Raw genomic sequence first — 16,652 nt, forward strand, 5'->3', positions numbered from 1 at the left:
CGCCCCCTTCCTCCCTCTGCGCTGGAGTGCTGTGGATCGGCCTGCTGTTCCCACCACCCCCCCGGAGGTGAGCCTCTCATTGTGGAGAAGCGTTCCCCAGCCTCAATAACACTTCTCCTCCGTGGTCTCCTTGACCCTCCGCATTCAGCGTGCCAGCGAGGGAGAAGATTATATGCTTCAAATCTTCACGTGTCATTTGGGGTTCGGAGGGAGGGGGGGTGATCCCTCCCTTCAAAGCATTAGAGAGGCCCCCTTGAATCAAAACGAATTTTTGCTGTATTCGGAGGAAGGGTGAGAGGGGGCGTTTAACCACTACCTATTTAAGAGCATTTTAACGAAGGCAAGATTTTACGATTAGATTTTTTTTTTTTTGCAAAGTCGTCACTCCTACTGGATAAAAATTTAATGACTTCCTCCGAATGGTTACAGGGTAAGGCATTGCAGCAAATCATCTGTCATATAATTGTCTGTCTGGAATACTGAGCACTGCTACATCCCTCATCAGAACACCCCAGCTGCTGGATATTAAAACGAAAGGGGGGGGTGGAGAGAGAGTGCAGGCTTATGAGATCACCTTACTTGTGGAGTTGCAAGGCCAGAGCAGATAACGCTATCTGTGCCTAACTAGCCAAGGAGAACGTGCGTTTCAAAGAAAAAAAAAGCATTATTGAGGGCGGGCGGCATCTTAGTTCTAGGGTCCGTTTTGCCTGGGAAATTAAATAACAGAAACTACCTGAAAACACGAGAAGATCGTCACAAGTTCTGCTCAATATGCACCACATTGTAGAAAATACCCCCAGCAGACTCAAGCAAACTTCCCACCCATGTCTGGGTTTTTTTTTCCCCAGGGGTTTTAGAACTATTCAAAGGTTAAGTCAGCTGAATGAGCTACAGCGAGTCCGATTTTTTGGGCCTATTGTTTTTGGGAAGACTCTGTAAAGGACACCATGCAGGATCACAGCTACCTATCTGAATGCATGGGAAGACAGGGGTAAAAGGCGGCACTCCAGGAGATAAATGCATCAGCTCCATTGCTTTCTCAAAACACGATGCATCTATTTCGGGTGGGAGGGGGGGGGGGAGGGACCCCACTGGGATTTGTGAGCTCGTCCGGTTTTAAACGCGTCTACAAAATTTCCCTTTCCCCACAAGCACCAGTCCCAGCCCATCGGCTTGGGGCCTGCGCCGGGCGCAATCTTCCCAGATCCAAATGCCCCGCGACTCTCGGGACGAGCTGACCGACGTCGCGGCGCTGGCCGCGTCTGAACGCCGCTAGGACGGCCCCAGCCCCTCCTGGGAAGGATTTCTGCCAAGGGATGCGGCAGATTTGGCTGTTCAAGGGGTTAATCCGACAGCTCGAGCGCTGACCCACAAAGCAAAGGCAGATCAAAAAAAAAAAAAAAAAGAGGCAGCAACTGATCCTGCATAGAGCTGTACGCCGCCTCTGCATGCTAACGGAGCAGAAAAATCTTTTTGAATCCAGGCATTTCCTCTCCTACGGCTCCAACAGACAGGCTTGGCTCCAAGAGTGAAGCGCTGTAAAAAGACGGGATTCACAAAGCACTGAACTTTACAGGCACCAGCCACCATGCCTCCACATGCCAAGCCAAACTGGGGAATTTGTAAAGTCTCCGTCACAAAACTGCAGAGGATTTCTAATCACCAGAGGCTATTATCTGATTGGTTGTCATTGTCGGTTTAAGTGAGTGAGTGAGTGTGTGTGTGTGGAGGGGAGAGGGAGCGCGAGGTGGAAAAACAAGGAACGCAGTCCTTGTGGGAAAAGGATGTGCCTGTTCTGGAAAGCTGTTCCGCCGCTGCCGCCGCTACTGGCGGCTTTAAATCCCAGCATGCCACTTTTATTGCGCCGGCCTCGGGTCCATCAATCTCCTGCTCCTGGAGACGTTCCCATCCCTGTGAGGGCTCTGGCTCGAGCGCTGGCCCAGCCCGGAGGGGACTGAACCCTCGCTCTCCTCCGTCCGCAAGCTGTCGCTGCGGCGGAGGCAGGGGCGAGCGGCGGGCGGGGGGGGGGACGGGGGGGCCCGAGAAACTGCTCTTGTATTCGCCCGCCCACACCCTGTCCTCCTAGTAAGGTCACCCCTTTTGTCCTTGCTTCGCTACCGCTTGCGATTCAGCAGGCGACGAGCCCGGGCGTACTGCAGGCCTGCTCGATCTCAGCATTTTAATTCCGCCTCGCTGCAGCTAATCGCAGGTGAGGGCTCTGGAAACCTGCGCTCGGCTGAGGTGCTGCTCTCCCGCTCCCTGATATCTGTCAATGGATCCCAGCGCAGTGAGGACAAAGGACAAAGTTCAGCCACACCACCCCGGGTGTTGCACAACAATCAGGGCAGAAGCAACAACTACAGCGGCTCTCGGTGTCCAGTTCCTCTCAGGCCAACCCCCCCCCCCCCGATTACTCAAGGGGGCTTTGGCAAGTCTGTACCCTGGTGTGGTATCAAACAAGCTTCCAGTAAAAGAGACCCATCGACTCCAGACAGCCAGCGGACGGCAATGCAAAACAGGGAGGCCTGTTCAGGTTCAGTCCCATTTCATATCAAAGCTATATTAAGAATTGTGCAAAGAGTAAGAGACTGGGTGAATACTGAAGCAAATGTTTATCGGTTCCTTAACAGCAGTATAGCAGCCTTAAAGACGTCATGTCTCCATGAGAAAGTGAGAACAATCATGCATTGCTGCAGTGATCACGGGTCACTGTTTCCCGTTCTGAACGAGGGTCTGCACCCAGACAGACTAATTTAACTCTTCACTTCCTGTTTCTGTGGGGGGTGAAAAAGAACCTCTCTTCCTGCGCCCTCTGGGACTTTCTGTGTGAAGCTGTGCTTGGATTCTCCCAACGTTCTGTTAATATTAAAGTTCATAATCTGGACTTCAAGATCAGATTTGATTACACGGGCTGACCAACTGCAAAAACCGCATTGAGTGCGATCCGTACAGCAGGTGGTGTACCCCTGGATCCAGAACCCAACCCAACCCAACTGGCAGCACCAAAACATAGATGCTACATGTGAACAGTTTAACAGACATTTCACAGATGACCTGAAGAAAAAAAAAAGCACATTCCTACATCTAGAAGGCATCTTCTAGTACTTGAGAACTGTGCCACTGTAACTGAACTCTTTAACTTGCCAGCCCTCCAATCCACTTCAATACAGCACTTTGATGCAGCTAGCTCCTTAATTGTTATATCGATTTCCAATTATCAATTAACTCATTAAGAAACTGGTTGCAGCAAAATCCTGTAATGGAAGGGTCAAGTTATGTTGCACTGCGCTGTACTGCATACTACGGAGAATACAGTCTTCAATGTATCGATAGCTAGGCTAGTGACATTGCTTTCTCAACAGCTATAGAGTTCACCTCAAGGATTACTTTTTGTTGTGCGTTTGTTGTACGAAACATTTTTAAAAAGCAGAGCAAGGAACACACGGACGCACACAGACAGTGGACAAGCAGAAGTACAGAGGAATACAGGAGGGGACAGGGGACAGGGAGGGAGACGGCTCACTAACCTTTCTTCATTAATTCCACACATGCGGACCCTCTCATTGCTCACCCAGTTGTGAATTGTTCCATACAGGGGTGTTGCGGAGAGCATAATGTCCCCTTAAGTGCGGTCGATTTTATTCCGAGGTTGGCTCCTGTAAAAAAAAAAAAGAGACCGACACAATCTGTGAGATTCGCTGCCCAGACTTGAGGATACAGCCGCCTGCTTCAGGCTCATCGTTGATGCTGCGTCCTTGGGCAGCACCAAGCTCAGCTGGCACGTCAACGCCGAGGAGGTACCCCATCGTGACGCAACAAACTCAAAGCGGCCGGGGGTCACCGGAGATGTCCCTTCCTCTTCTGCGCACGCAAAGCACATGAAACCTCCCTCCATTTCATCCATCTCTGCACAAACGCTAAGAGCTGGGCGAGGGAAAGAGAGGGGGTGTGGAATATGGCTCAGAGAGAGGTTTTAGCACTTACCCATTTCAATGAGCGTGTGTTTAGGACTACTTATCTCCATTTGTCATCATGGGGTCACAACCTCACCCATTAAAACCATCATCTGGAGCGGGCCAAGATTCTGACACCTGCCAATCCATTTTTAGGTTGGTCCATATATAGTATGCTCCTGACAATGCTGGCTTCTGTTCTCTCTGGCATAAGTGTGCATGTACTGTAAATGATTTTACAGCACTTGTAAAACTTTGCACTTTGGGCACGACATTTGCTCGTGTAACTCAATCCCCCCCTGCCAATTTTAGCTTTTAAAGTACAGGTGACTGTCTTTATTTTTACCTGAATAAGACAGCCTACATTTTGTTTTTAATTTGCACTTCATGGTAGATAACCCCTTTTTTGTTTTCAGATCTTATTGGTTGCTGCCAATGCAACTTGCTGGTCTCCAGCCTCACTGCTTTTAAAGCGCTCCCAAGGAGAGCAACGCGTTCAAGAAAAACGAAGAACACCCAGCTCACTTTGCACTGGCAGCTATAGAACCGAACCCTACACAGTGGATCTAGGCTATACTGAAAGACAGGGTTATTTTAGTGGGGAAAAAAACGAAGGTTGGAACCAAAACTAGCTGCTTTTCTAACCAGCCGGCTAGGTCTTTAACACGGTTATGGCTACAAAATACGCGCTCGGGAGCTCTGTAGTCATTCGTTTAAGGCCACGCGAGTTTTTGAACGATTAACGGGGTATGTCACATTAGACGTGGTCGTTCGGGTGCCAGAAAATGCGTGGGGAATGGAACAGCGAGATGAGATTAATCTGACACACACCGGCCATCACGGCTCAGCATAGCAGAGGCACGGACACCCGGGCTCCGCTCCTCCACTTCCAGCTGACACCTCATTTGGAGCGGACGTTTCATTAATCATCGCCTTGACGCGCGGGGCGCGGGCTGCCTTGTTACAGCGGGCTCAAGGTGAGGACGCGCTCCTCCACGGGCGACATCAACCCGCGCGGAGGCTGCGTCCGAACAGGCGCCATAGCGTTGAGGGACTGCCCCAGATACCGTCTTTCTTTTCTCACGCCGTTTCAATTGTACCCCAACACCTGGGGTACGAGAAGTAAACCTGCTCTGTGGAAACGGAGCTTAATGGCTGTAATTAATATATGGTGGGGGAGACGCGGGACTGGTCGAAGAGCAGTAAGTGGAGGGGTTGCTCAATTCATCGAGAGATATCCCTCATCAAAACCGGTATTGGATTTAAGTACTTGCTTGCCTTTGATCCTTATACATGTCTCGCCATCAACAACGATACATAACCGATTATAATAATTAATAACCCCCCCACACACACCCACCTTCTCCCTCAGATTACATATTACACAAATTCGACTCTGCATATTGGGGCATATCGGAAACGATGAACTTACTTGGATATCCCACTAGACAACCACATGTTTCTCTAAAAAAAAAGCTTACTGACCTACATTACACCTTAACTCGTTCAGCTGGAGCGGTACCGGCTGACAGGACCTTCAGCCGGAACCCCGCCTCAGCCGCGCCACGAGCTCGGTGGCAGCTTTATTGATGCATGGTTTACCCTTCCTCGTGCTTCAAATTCTTTCAAACTGATTTATAGTTTCCTGAAGCTATCGCCGAGACACGCAATAACACTCAGGTGCATCCCTGACGGGAAGCGCCACGCCGCGCACCTTTGAACGCAGCCGAGGCGGTGTGTACACAACTGTGCGGAACTCGGCGCAGCCGGTCCGCACCCTTCCACTGGGCTAAAAATAGTTTGTTCAACAAACAAATTAAATGGTTCTTCATCACGAACGTTTGGCACTGTGACTAACAGTAGGCAGCGCTTAGCGTGGAAACCTCTGTTTGGGTGAAACCAGAATATAATCACTTTTTAATTATAACAAGCGGTGGGTTCCTCGGCTAGGCGCGACGAGCCTTTTGCAGAACACCCCCCAGGACAATCAAAACCAACGTTAAATGAAACGATAAATGACATTTCACGACATGGCCATTTAAACTCTTAAGAGTGTTGGAAGGGTTTCAAAACACTTTAAAAGGGTAATCAAAAACAGAATACCTAAAACTGCGTCTACAAAATTCGAATGCAACTTAAGTCCTAGTGTTACTCCTCAACACCACGTTGTTTTGTAACAAGGAAATATTGTAAATACGGAATAATAAGGGTGCTTTCAAATATTTTGACCAACATTCGCATGCGTGTTTTAAATTTAACCCAAATAACAGTTGTGATATGAAAAAAAGTAAGATTTAAGTGGGGGGAATGGTTAGTTTTCGCTTTTGGTTTCTGGCGGCTACGGTATAGAGGTGTTAATGGACTCCGTGCTGTCCCACGTCCCCCCAAAAATGGACGATTAATTAACAAGACTGTTCAAATATAAATTCAACGCGTTTAACGCCGAAGCACGAGCAATAAGTAAATGCTTAGCGCAGAGCTGATGTATGGTGAGTACCCCAAAGCAAGCCGGCTGAATTTTCATTTCGCTTCCTCATCTTTGTAGCTAGTTACAAGTTTATCGCCCCGATGAACTTCGTCTGAACTGTTTCAAAGTGGAGGTCTGTTGTACAAACAGCGGCGCCACTGATAATTTTCCTGCAACCAGACTGCAGCTCGCCGGCCTCTATCTCTCTTGATCAGCGGAGGCAACAGTGTCATAAATCTCTAGATGAGGGGGGGAAAAGAATAGAGAAGAGGGGGGAGTATCCGAGTACGGTCATTTTCTGAAATGTGCCACGGTACGTGTGTGCAGCTCCTGCTTCATTTCCCTGGGACCTCTGGACTTAAACCCTCGCCGTCGCAGGCAGCTAATAACTCACTGTGTGCGCGTTCGCGACACCCCTCCTTCCACCCAAAGCCTCAGTTCTCGCCTCCCCGCCGGGATTTGAGCGCGGGTGGGGTGCGGCAGGGAGCGAGCAGACCTCAGGCATAACTCCACGCGTTGTGTGTACGGACACGTTTATTAAATTTACAGGCAAGTCATCCCACAACTGCAATCTCACGCCGAGGCATTCGGTTTTACGATCGTTATCTGTATAACGCTGCGACTCCGGGACGCTGTCGTTATACAGACGCACAATAATCGTTAAACCCTCTTTTTCCATCACCTCATTCGATGTTGGGCTGCTGTAACCATCCGAGGGCAGGGGGACTTGCGTTGCATCAAACATCCATAAAACCGCACGGAAAACATGCTCAGGTAATCAACCCCCAGAACCTGTTCCCCGTGAAGGGAATATAGTTTTAATAAGACCCCCTACCACACGCGTACAGAAACGCTTAAAACATCGAATCTGCGCAGAACATATAAAATTGACAAATTGATGTGGCACTTTGGAATTAGTCCAATTAAAGGATGCACAGAAATATGGAACTACATTATAATTATATGTATTACCGACGTGATTAATTGCGTAATTATAACCAGGCAGCTGCAAGCTTGTAGCAACCGGACTGGGGCTACACCACCTCTTCCACGAAAGGCGCCGAGAATCGTAACCGTGGAGCGAAACTCCGAAAGAGTTAACGTTACTCTTGCAGGCTACTATATCCACTCCTAATCGCACAGGGCAAGGTCAACACGCCGTGAGTGATATTCATCAGGACTGAGGGCAATGACGACCAGTTCTTGTGGGGTTTATCTCGTCAGCGGAGGGGGTGCCAGTTCTGTACACATTTTTAATCAGCCGCCCGGCCGGCTCCCAAGGTGCGGAGCTTGGCACCCACGATGTGAGAATTCCTCTTAACAGGAGCGGAGGGGGGGGCGAGAGAAGTCAGCTGTATCAGCTCGGGAGCTCCGTTTTGGCGCCCTCTCGCTTTCTGTCTCTGGCAGATTGCCAGCTGTATCTAGCGCTCCCAGTCTCTTAAAGCTGCAGGATGGCAGTTTTAATTTATGCATATACCCGAGAAAAAAAAAAAAGACTTAACCCGGCTTTAGAAACACAGCAGAGTGGGCTCAAGGCTATAAAATGTTGAAACTGGCGTATTTAGTTATTAACAGGTGAAATAAGGACGATATGCCAAAAATTAAAAAAAAAAGCCTGCAGTGGGATAAAGCACTTTTAGCCTGTTTCGTGAAAAATCCGGATCTAGCCGTGGATGACTGGAGCTGCCTGTTAATAGCGATAAACAATGCCTCTCACGGCACTTTCAAATCACACTGCATCGTTAAGTACGTGAATGCTCACCTACCAGCCGCGCCGCTAAGAGCTCAACCTGTTCAGAGAGACCCTTGGTAAGAGCTCGACGCTCAGACGGGCAGATAGCCGGTACTTTCCGTCGGGACAAGGGTACACCAGCTACTGAAACCGCCCCAAGGGCTGTTTGCTGGAGTTACAAGCTGAGACCGATCAAAGCATCTAGACGCCTAAACCCTCTTGCGTCAGCAACTTCAATTTCCCTTAAAAATCAATTAAGGCCAACAAAAACAGGTAGCCCACGAGGAGGGGGAGAATTTAAGCATTAGGCTAATTCGAAACCTTTTAGCAAAATGGCCGAACGCGTAGATCGTTACCCGAACCTTTAAATAGCTTTTTGATTACAGCTAGAGCGACTGAGCTTTGTATTCGACTGCTTCAATGCCTGACATCGGACTCGTGAAGGTTACGCTCTTTATGGCCTTTGAACACAGCTTTATCAGACACGCAGGGAGAGGACGAAAATCCGGATTTAAATCTGGGGGGGTTCTACACATATAATACCGAACGAAATCTGCAGCAGAGCAAAAGCTACCAGCACACCACATATCCTGCAGAATATATCATGTACAATGCACAGCACTAATGCAGCACAAGGGGAAAAAAATTAATTACATTTTCCCATTTCGCAGTGCTCCCGTAGAGCGCCGTCACAGGGGAAAGCGCACCCACCGCCACACTGCTGCCGGTGGTGGCGGCTTTGAACAATCTGGTCTCTTGAGGATCGTGGAGAGCGGCGCTCTGTATGAAAGGCGCCTGTGAAAGACAACCTGACAAACTCCAGAGCGAGCTAGGCGCAGAACTGCGCGTGTAAACCAGGCGGAAACAAAGAGGCGCAAGTCGCCATACACAAGCTCTCCCCGCGCTGTCGCTCTCCTTCCGATGTCACAAACAACGTGACTGTGCTCAGCGTGCCGCATTTTGATTTCGGGCTATTATATCCTAATTTCCAATCAAGAACAAAGAAGTTACAGTGGGCGAACGTAACACGGTATAAAAAAAAATTATTCCCTCAGCCCTCTCTCCCACGGATATTTTCTGGCCTCCATTATAATACAACCGTGGTGTCGTGCTAGATTTCGAAGTTGCTCTTAAAGGGGGCCAACCTCTGTACCACACCGCTGGCCCGTGAACAATCGGCGCACACAGCCCCATCCAGATCGTTTTGATAGCGCGGAGTCCGCCGGCCCCCTGGCTCCCCCAGTTCCGTGCGGATTGAGAACCGGGCTCGACTCGTCAAACAGACGCCCGCACGCAAGCCCGCAGACCCTCACTTCACACCTCAAGCGCTCGGAGCTCTGACAACAAGCAGAGGGGTGAAAAATGCTTTCCTTTTTTTCCGAAAACCAAGCAATTAGCTGAGGGCTTTTTATGACTTCACCGATTTTTTTCGTGTGACTTCGGCGGTGGCGAAGTTATTCTGGGAACCTCCATAAGGATATTCACCTCGTTACGTTGATTTATGCGTTCTGCTTAATGATCTCCATTAATCAAAATTAAAAAACAATTTACATTAAACAAATTATAGGGTTAATAACACCAGACTCGCAGAATGGCAGTCTGGAGATTCCTTTAAACCGTCTTCAACAGTTCGGCATCGATTCTCTGACATATCTCGCAAAACTATTATTTATGCCCTAAAACGCAAGTAGCTGCCGCAGCAGAGCTCCAGGCTCTGGAGATCGACCCTTTACAACACCACATGACCTGTTTCTGGAGCGACACGCGGCGAAGCCCCAGCTTCGACGCACTTTAAAAAGTAAAGGTTAAGAGATGAGCGGAACCGGCTCTGGTGAGCTTGTTGATAGGAACGCAGACACGATAGAACAGACTGGGTTCCAGGGACTCGCTGAACACTGGCGTCACGGCAGCCTTTGTCCGCGTCAAACACATAATTTGACATCGGAGCACAGGCTAGGCTGTGGATAAAATGGCCAGTGTCCGTCCTTCTACAAAGCAACTCTCCTGCTCTCTCTCTCACTCTCTCAGACGCGCGCTCGCAGCCTCTTTCCGTCTCCCTCTCTCTCCCACGCAGACAGGCTCCGGCGTATCGGAGACAGACTGTCCGCGCCATTTTAAAAGAGACGAGACTCCGCAGCCACAGACTGAAGCCGGAACAGCCAGAGAAGTGGTGGGGGCGTCACGGGAGTTTCACGTCGTGCAGAAACGAAATTTTAACCCGAGATAAGCGGGGGAGAGAAGGGGGGAAAAAAAACGCCCGGGCTAACGCGGGCGAAGACTTTGGTGTGACTCAGAGAGGGGTGAGGCGCTGCTCGGTCACTTTTAGGTGGTCAGGACAGGAACATTTCCAACCCACTAGACTACCCCCAGAGGGAGCAGACTGGAATAAGACTGCGCCCACGTGTTAGTCAAATACATCGGAACGTGAGGGAGCAATGTTCAGCGGCACGTCGCCACACAGTCTCTATGCTGAATCGGGCAGCTGAACTGCACACAGACCCCAGCGGACACGAGGGGACGGATCAAAAGCGGGGTTTATGCGTGTTATTTTTTTTTTAAAAAAAAGCTTTTTTTGTGGGCCCTGTAGAGACGCACCTACCCTATTTCTCATCTTGAGTTTTGCGAAACCCCCAAACAGTTTACGAAACGGCAAGCCGAGCTACAAACTGCACAGAGGGGAAGTAAGGACTGCCTGCCTTAAAGGCAAAATGCCAACAAGAAAAGTGTCATCAAAAAAAAAGAGAGAGAGGGGGGCCGCGGGCTATTCAGCAGAGACGTTAGCGGATAGGCCTATTGATCACAGAGGAGTTGGTTTTGCATAATTGCGACTGACAGGGGCTGTGTTTCCCACATTGACGGCGCAACAGCTTTGAGGGGGCTGATCGATTAGCTACAATCCCTCCCCTCCCCTCTCCTATCTGAATGGAAGCAAACCCCGGGGATTCAAAAGAGCTCATTATACCGCGAATGGACGCGCAGCCAGAAAACCAACCCCCCCCACCACCACAACCGGCCTTTCTTTCTCCCGTCCACGGTACTTGTATTCCACACTCTGTAGCTCGAACAATAACGAGGCCAGATCTTAAAGGAGCGAAAACAGCAATAGGTAATTTCCCCCCATACAAGCCGAGCTCTGTAAAAGGCTGTTTAAGCCTATTAGTCAAAACGAAACATTTACAGATCAGACTTGTTCAAAGATCTGCCCTGAAAACTTCGGGAGCCACGTTTTAGTTTGTGCGTGTATGACAAGAATTTATGAGAAAAGGGGACACTGGTGATCTTGATGTAGCTTGGATCTATATACAGAATTTCCTTATCCTCAGCTGTAATGATGAGTAACGGCAGGCTTTGTTTCTAAATTTAAAACTCAATGGAAACGTCACGGCATTATATGGGGTAAAATGCAGCAGCAGCACAGAAGCCGGCTGCACAGTCGATACAGCTGGCTTTACTTAAGATTAATTGACACCTCCTCTAATACAATTAACTTTACCTACCCAATGGATCTCTGTGGCTTTCACACCTACGAGTAGTGTTTAAAGGCATTAAACACATTCGCATTACTTTAAAATCAGACTTGGCGGCTCCTCACCCAAAAGCGAGTCTCTTAACATGTTTTGCGCAGAACAGCAAACAATTTCGCCACCCGTCGACCTTCATTTTCGGAGAAAATGTCCATCACACGCCTTCCGATCCCCAGAGTCACACTCAGCACGGGGATTATCAGTAGGCACCGACGAACGGTGGTCCTTTGTCTTTCTAGCCAGGTCGGACTAGATCAGAGGCGAAAAAATCAGGCCTACAGTTATGTATTCCGTGGGACACCCCTATTGAAGGTATAACAGCGCAATGTCAAGAAAACAGTCCATTAGGATGCGAGAGATATACACGTGGTCTTTATTCCTACAACTGCGACCTACACCGGCTAGGTTGCAGAACACACGATGGTATTTGAGTTCATTTGACGACGGAGTTCCAGGGTTTTTATTCACCCTGTTATGCCCACTTTACATTCTCTACAAGTGTGATAAAGTACAGTACTCCGGCACACAAGGATTTCATTTCAAAAGATCACTTGCCGATTTGACTACAATACGGTTTTCTTTCTCACAGCAATTTCCAGAATTCCAGTTTTCTTTCGTGGTTCCCCGCCAGACTGCTGAGTAAATTACTAGACCTTAGAGGGTCCGGCTCAACTCACGTGCTCACAAATACCTTCTTATTTTGCGAACCTAATTAAAGGCATATTTAGAAAGCGCTGTTCTCCACGACAAAAAGAATTGACACATCTTCGCACGTGTCCTTAAAAAAAACAACTGAACAGTTCCGATTTGTCGTTTTAAATACAGAACGTCACGTTGTTCCACTTCGGGAACCAAGCGCATCTTCGGAAACCGTGGACACAAAGCGAGCTGAGGAGGCCCCCCCCCCAACCTGTTCCTATACAATACATCCTCCTAACAAAAGCGAGGTGGCACGGAGATCATGGGAAAGAGACACTCCGGATCACCCGTTTCAAGCGTGGCCGTACGTGCAGCCCCACACTGCAAAGAAAAGAACTGTGGTACGACGAGCTTCTATTTTAATTACACTAAAGCAAAAGTACCTGCAGCCGCGTCCTTTCAGCGGCCGGGACTTGTTAATGTTACTGCCTTCGCCTGGGGCGAAGCTAGCAGAGCGAACGAGGGTGCCACGGAAAACAGATACGTGTGTGATGCAGATTTGAAGCCATTCCCCTGTGAAACAGTTGGACTAGAACACCTGCGCTGGCTGGGTAGCGAGCGACCGGGCGCGACTTTAACGTCTGTGGTGACCGAAGCACGACAGGCTGGCTGTCCAGGCACGCAGTTCCGCGGGACTGTCAAATCCAGAGAAGTACGTCGTCGTCAGGTACACACAAATCCACTTAGATGCCGCCGGCGTTGGCGTTAGGAATTCGAAATATTTGTAAATTGTTTGGAAAACAAAGTTGAGGAAGTAAACATGACTTTTAATGAAAGGTTCTCCCACTACAAACGAAGGCAGCGACCAACTCTTGCGCTCGTTTCGGCTCGCTGCTCTTAGCTCGCTTAATAAGCAATGCTTAGTCACAGGGCTGCACATCAACACAGTTAAGGAAGGCGATGCATACAAGCAAACAGCAATTAAACTGTCCCGAAGCGCTTACTTTCTTAGATTTCATTTTTTTTTTGGGTGGTGGGGGGGGGGGGGTTGTTCAATAAAAACGTAGACACAATACCGAGACCTCATTAACAACGTTTGTCTAAAATTACTCCGAACCAATCAAAAGATAAATTAATCCCGAGAGAACAAGCGTTGCCATGCATACACCGTAAGCTCCGCATATAGGCTACATCTCATTGCTGAAAGGGACACGTCTGAAAAAAAAAAGAGAGAAAAATCCATTCAAATTAACACTGGGGCGGCTGTATCAACCCCGTGCTTAGGTGAAGTGCAAGCTCTATAATAAAGGCATTGTGTGACTGCAGGAGGGGGGAGCGGAGAGGCGCGCGGACAACCCGCGCCTCAACAGCTGTCGCATTATTCGCGCTGCCTGTAAACAGGCTTCGCCGTTCTCCCCTCGCCACAGAGCGAGAGAGCTAGACGGACAATCCTCCACGACTCGGACCGCAGGCTAACAACAGCAGCATTGTGCGACCCGTGCTGGGGCCGGAGAATCTGCCGCTGCAGCTGGACTCTTGAACTCATTCCAGCCCGATGGAAGAGGAAAAAAAATAAAATAAAGCTGTACATAAAGTTCTAGCGTTTTACAAGGGGGGGCCAATATACCGACTCGTGGGCAATTCCTACACGTTGTCCACATAGAAGCCGGCGTGAAGCATGCGCCACGGCCTTGCTCAACACCGCGGACCCTGCGCTCTTTCCCTTTCGGCACAACACGTCATCGGGGTCAGCGAACAGCTATCGACCCCCTACACCGCCTTCGGATCGAGGGAGACGTTTTATTAGACATCTGTTGCACCCAACGGTCTCCTCGAACAAAGCAGGCCCTCTTAACCCATCAGCACACACAACAAATCAAAAACGGGACGGTGCACGTAGGTCTTCGAGCAGTTCGGCAGGGCCGGCCTTCGCACACCTGAAGAATCGCTCTACGGCTGGGACGTCAACCTTCTCCCTGTCGCGGCGGACTGACCCGCTTCTGCTCCAGCCTAGCCTGCGGCACTGACTGTTCGACCCGCTTCGGGCTATGCAGGAACATCACTCAAAGACAGCAGGTCGTTCTATGGGAAAGAGCGCAAGAATCCTCCTGGCAACGGGAACACCCAGAACCCCCACCTCGTTGCACCTTTTTCCAAGTCGGATACCTCCAAACGTCGATTGACGTCCTTGCAACTATTCATAGTTAATTTGGTTACAAACGACAGGGGGGTCGGAGCGGCCCGCCTAACCCATTTGGTATTTAGTAGCTAACCCGAAGATCTATCTCATCATGCCGTTTCAGGAAAGACGCCAGGGTATCGGCTTCATGCGTGCCTGCGGCTGGGACTGACTGGCAAACAAACAGGAGACCCCCATCTTGGCAGGAGATTGAAAATCATGACTTTCTTAGTGCGTCTGTCGTCCGTAGGCGTTCGGTAAATACAATAACATTTCTAAACTTCATGACGTGTCTAGCTGCATCTGTGTTACTGGGCCTCTGGCGCTCAAGAATAAGATAATATCGAAGTGTCAGCGACTTCACTCAAACTCGAAGTCCTAACAGAAGACTTCCACGCAGCTATTAAAATAATCGAGCCGTGCTGAAAACCCCACCACGCTTCCAATACACATCCGACAGTTACAGCCCCCTGCTGTATTTGTGAATCAATATCTGTTTAATATTTGCAAAATAAGCCAGATGTTTGGCACATGTGCTGAGCTAAACTAGGAGATTTGTATTATTAGAAATAACAGTAAGCAGTTTTTCCCCGAAAAATCCTTGAAAGGATTAGGAGCGGTGCGGAGACGACGCTGTTTACACTTCACCCTAGATCGCTCGAATTCGGACTAGGAAAATAAGAAGCACGCTGCAGGGAAAAAATAAATAAATAAAAAGAAGCTGCCTTGAGTGAATGAAAATGTTTTATTTGACGACATCACGTGTCAGAACCTTTGAAAATAACATCCACCGCTCTCCAACCTCGCGGAGAACCTGACGACCTGCGTCAAAAAAAAAAAAGGCGCAGGGTGCTGTTTCCCAGGCGAAACGATTTGCTCCGAGGGTAAAAATGCAGCGTTAAGAAAACAATGCTAGCGTAGGCAGTAACACGTTCTTGTGAGAGCGCAGCGATCCGTGCACCGCGGAGCTCCTGCAGCACAAAGGCTTTCTGAGGCGGAGAAAAGAGCTCTCCTGTTTCAGCGCTGCCGTCCCCCGGGAGGCTGGGACGGAGTGCAACTTCAATCAAACCATGACTTCTCCTCTGAGAGCCAGCTATGAAACCCGATCTCGCCAGCTCACGGCCATACTTTTGCCTTTTATTCTCACACACACACACACATTTTCTACCTCTTTATACTAGGCCACGTAGCTCAGCACCTTCTCCGCTGCGAACAGCAGGCGACCGCTGAGGAAGGCTGCTTTGCGGTCGCTGTTCCTGAGCGGGTCCCCGCAACGTGCGTTGAGTTGCAGCTCCAGGAAAGAAACCTGATTCGGATGTAAATCCCAGGCCGGGCCAGGTGTTTATTTCAGGGAGATAAGGTGACGGTGAATTATTGTAACCACGCACGCAAGCAAGCCCGGGCGACATGACGATCCGTGGACATCGAAAATAATAAGCAGTGTCCGAAGTACGAGAGGTCATTCTCGTACTTAACCCCTCCCGACCGCTTTGTGTCGGCCGTCCATTTTGAGATTTGGTCCAAACCGGACGAACATGAAATTGTTCGGAAGGGACACTTGGTCCGATGGTCTCAAAACACACTTGAAATGGCAACTCAAATTTTGTACCTCGCGTGTAAACGCTGAAGAAATTGCATTTGGTCCTATTTAAATTGGGGCGCTACAAAGGCACGTAAACGACTCACTAAGTCAAGGTTTCAACCGTCTATGCAGATGAATAAAGCAACATTAACAGGGGTGACAACTTGCCTGGGGTTTTGAGACGGTCGGCTGAGTTAACGATCACTTGATGCTGGCCCGGTTTTTGCTCATGACAGTTTCATGTTATTAAAATGTATAACTTGAGAGATGTCACAATTCGTGGAGCTCCCATAATAGTCGATAATCGAATAGCCAAAACAGCCTAAATCCAGCTCGCTAGCCCCTCCTTTCACCCACCAAGACGCTTGGAGTCCTGTCATTAGATTCCGGCTTCAACTCGTCCTTGAGAAAAAGATATCAACGATCTTGATCAGCCCTTCCACATTGCCCCGTATTAGTACAGAGTTTATGTACCCACTTTGCCTATGTCTGTGTTTGAGCACTGGCTTTTCATTCCGGTTTCCAATACACTCAACTGAAACCATTCCTTATTCAAGTCCAATATCGCCGTTCACA

The 16,652-nt window shown here is 49.1% G+C and overlaps 1 protein-coding gene across 5 annotated transcripts in view; it reads right to left on the reverse strand.

Annotated features, from left to right (window-relative positions):
- Positions 1 to 16,652, reverse strand: part of bcor (BCL6 corepressor) — a 61,360-nt gene that overhangs the window by 36,348 nt on the left and 8,360 nt on the right. For 4 of the 5 annotated variants that reach the window (XM_015364243.2, XM_015364244.2, XM_069179202.1 and 1 more), the window contains exon 2: positions 3,528 to 3,656. In XM_015364243.2, coding sequence (XP_015219729.2) covers positions 3,528 to 3,613 — 86 coding nt within the window. In that variant the 5' untranslated portion in view covers positions 3,614 to 3,656. Of the gene's footprint in view, positions 1 to 3,527; positions 3,657 to 3,984; positions 9,672 to 16,652 lie in introns of those variants that run through there. The other variant, XM_015364240.2, reaches the window with a different exon arrangement.

The sequence above is a fragment of the Lepisosteus oculatus genome, chromosome 15 (assembly GCF_040954835.1).
Source record: "Lepisosteus oculatus isolate fLepOcu1 chromosome 15, fLepOcu1.hap2, whole genome shotgun sequence".
Lineage (NCBI taxonomy): Eukaryota > Metazoa > Chordata > Actinopteri > Semionotiformes > Lepisosteidae > Lepisosteus > Lepisosteus oculatus.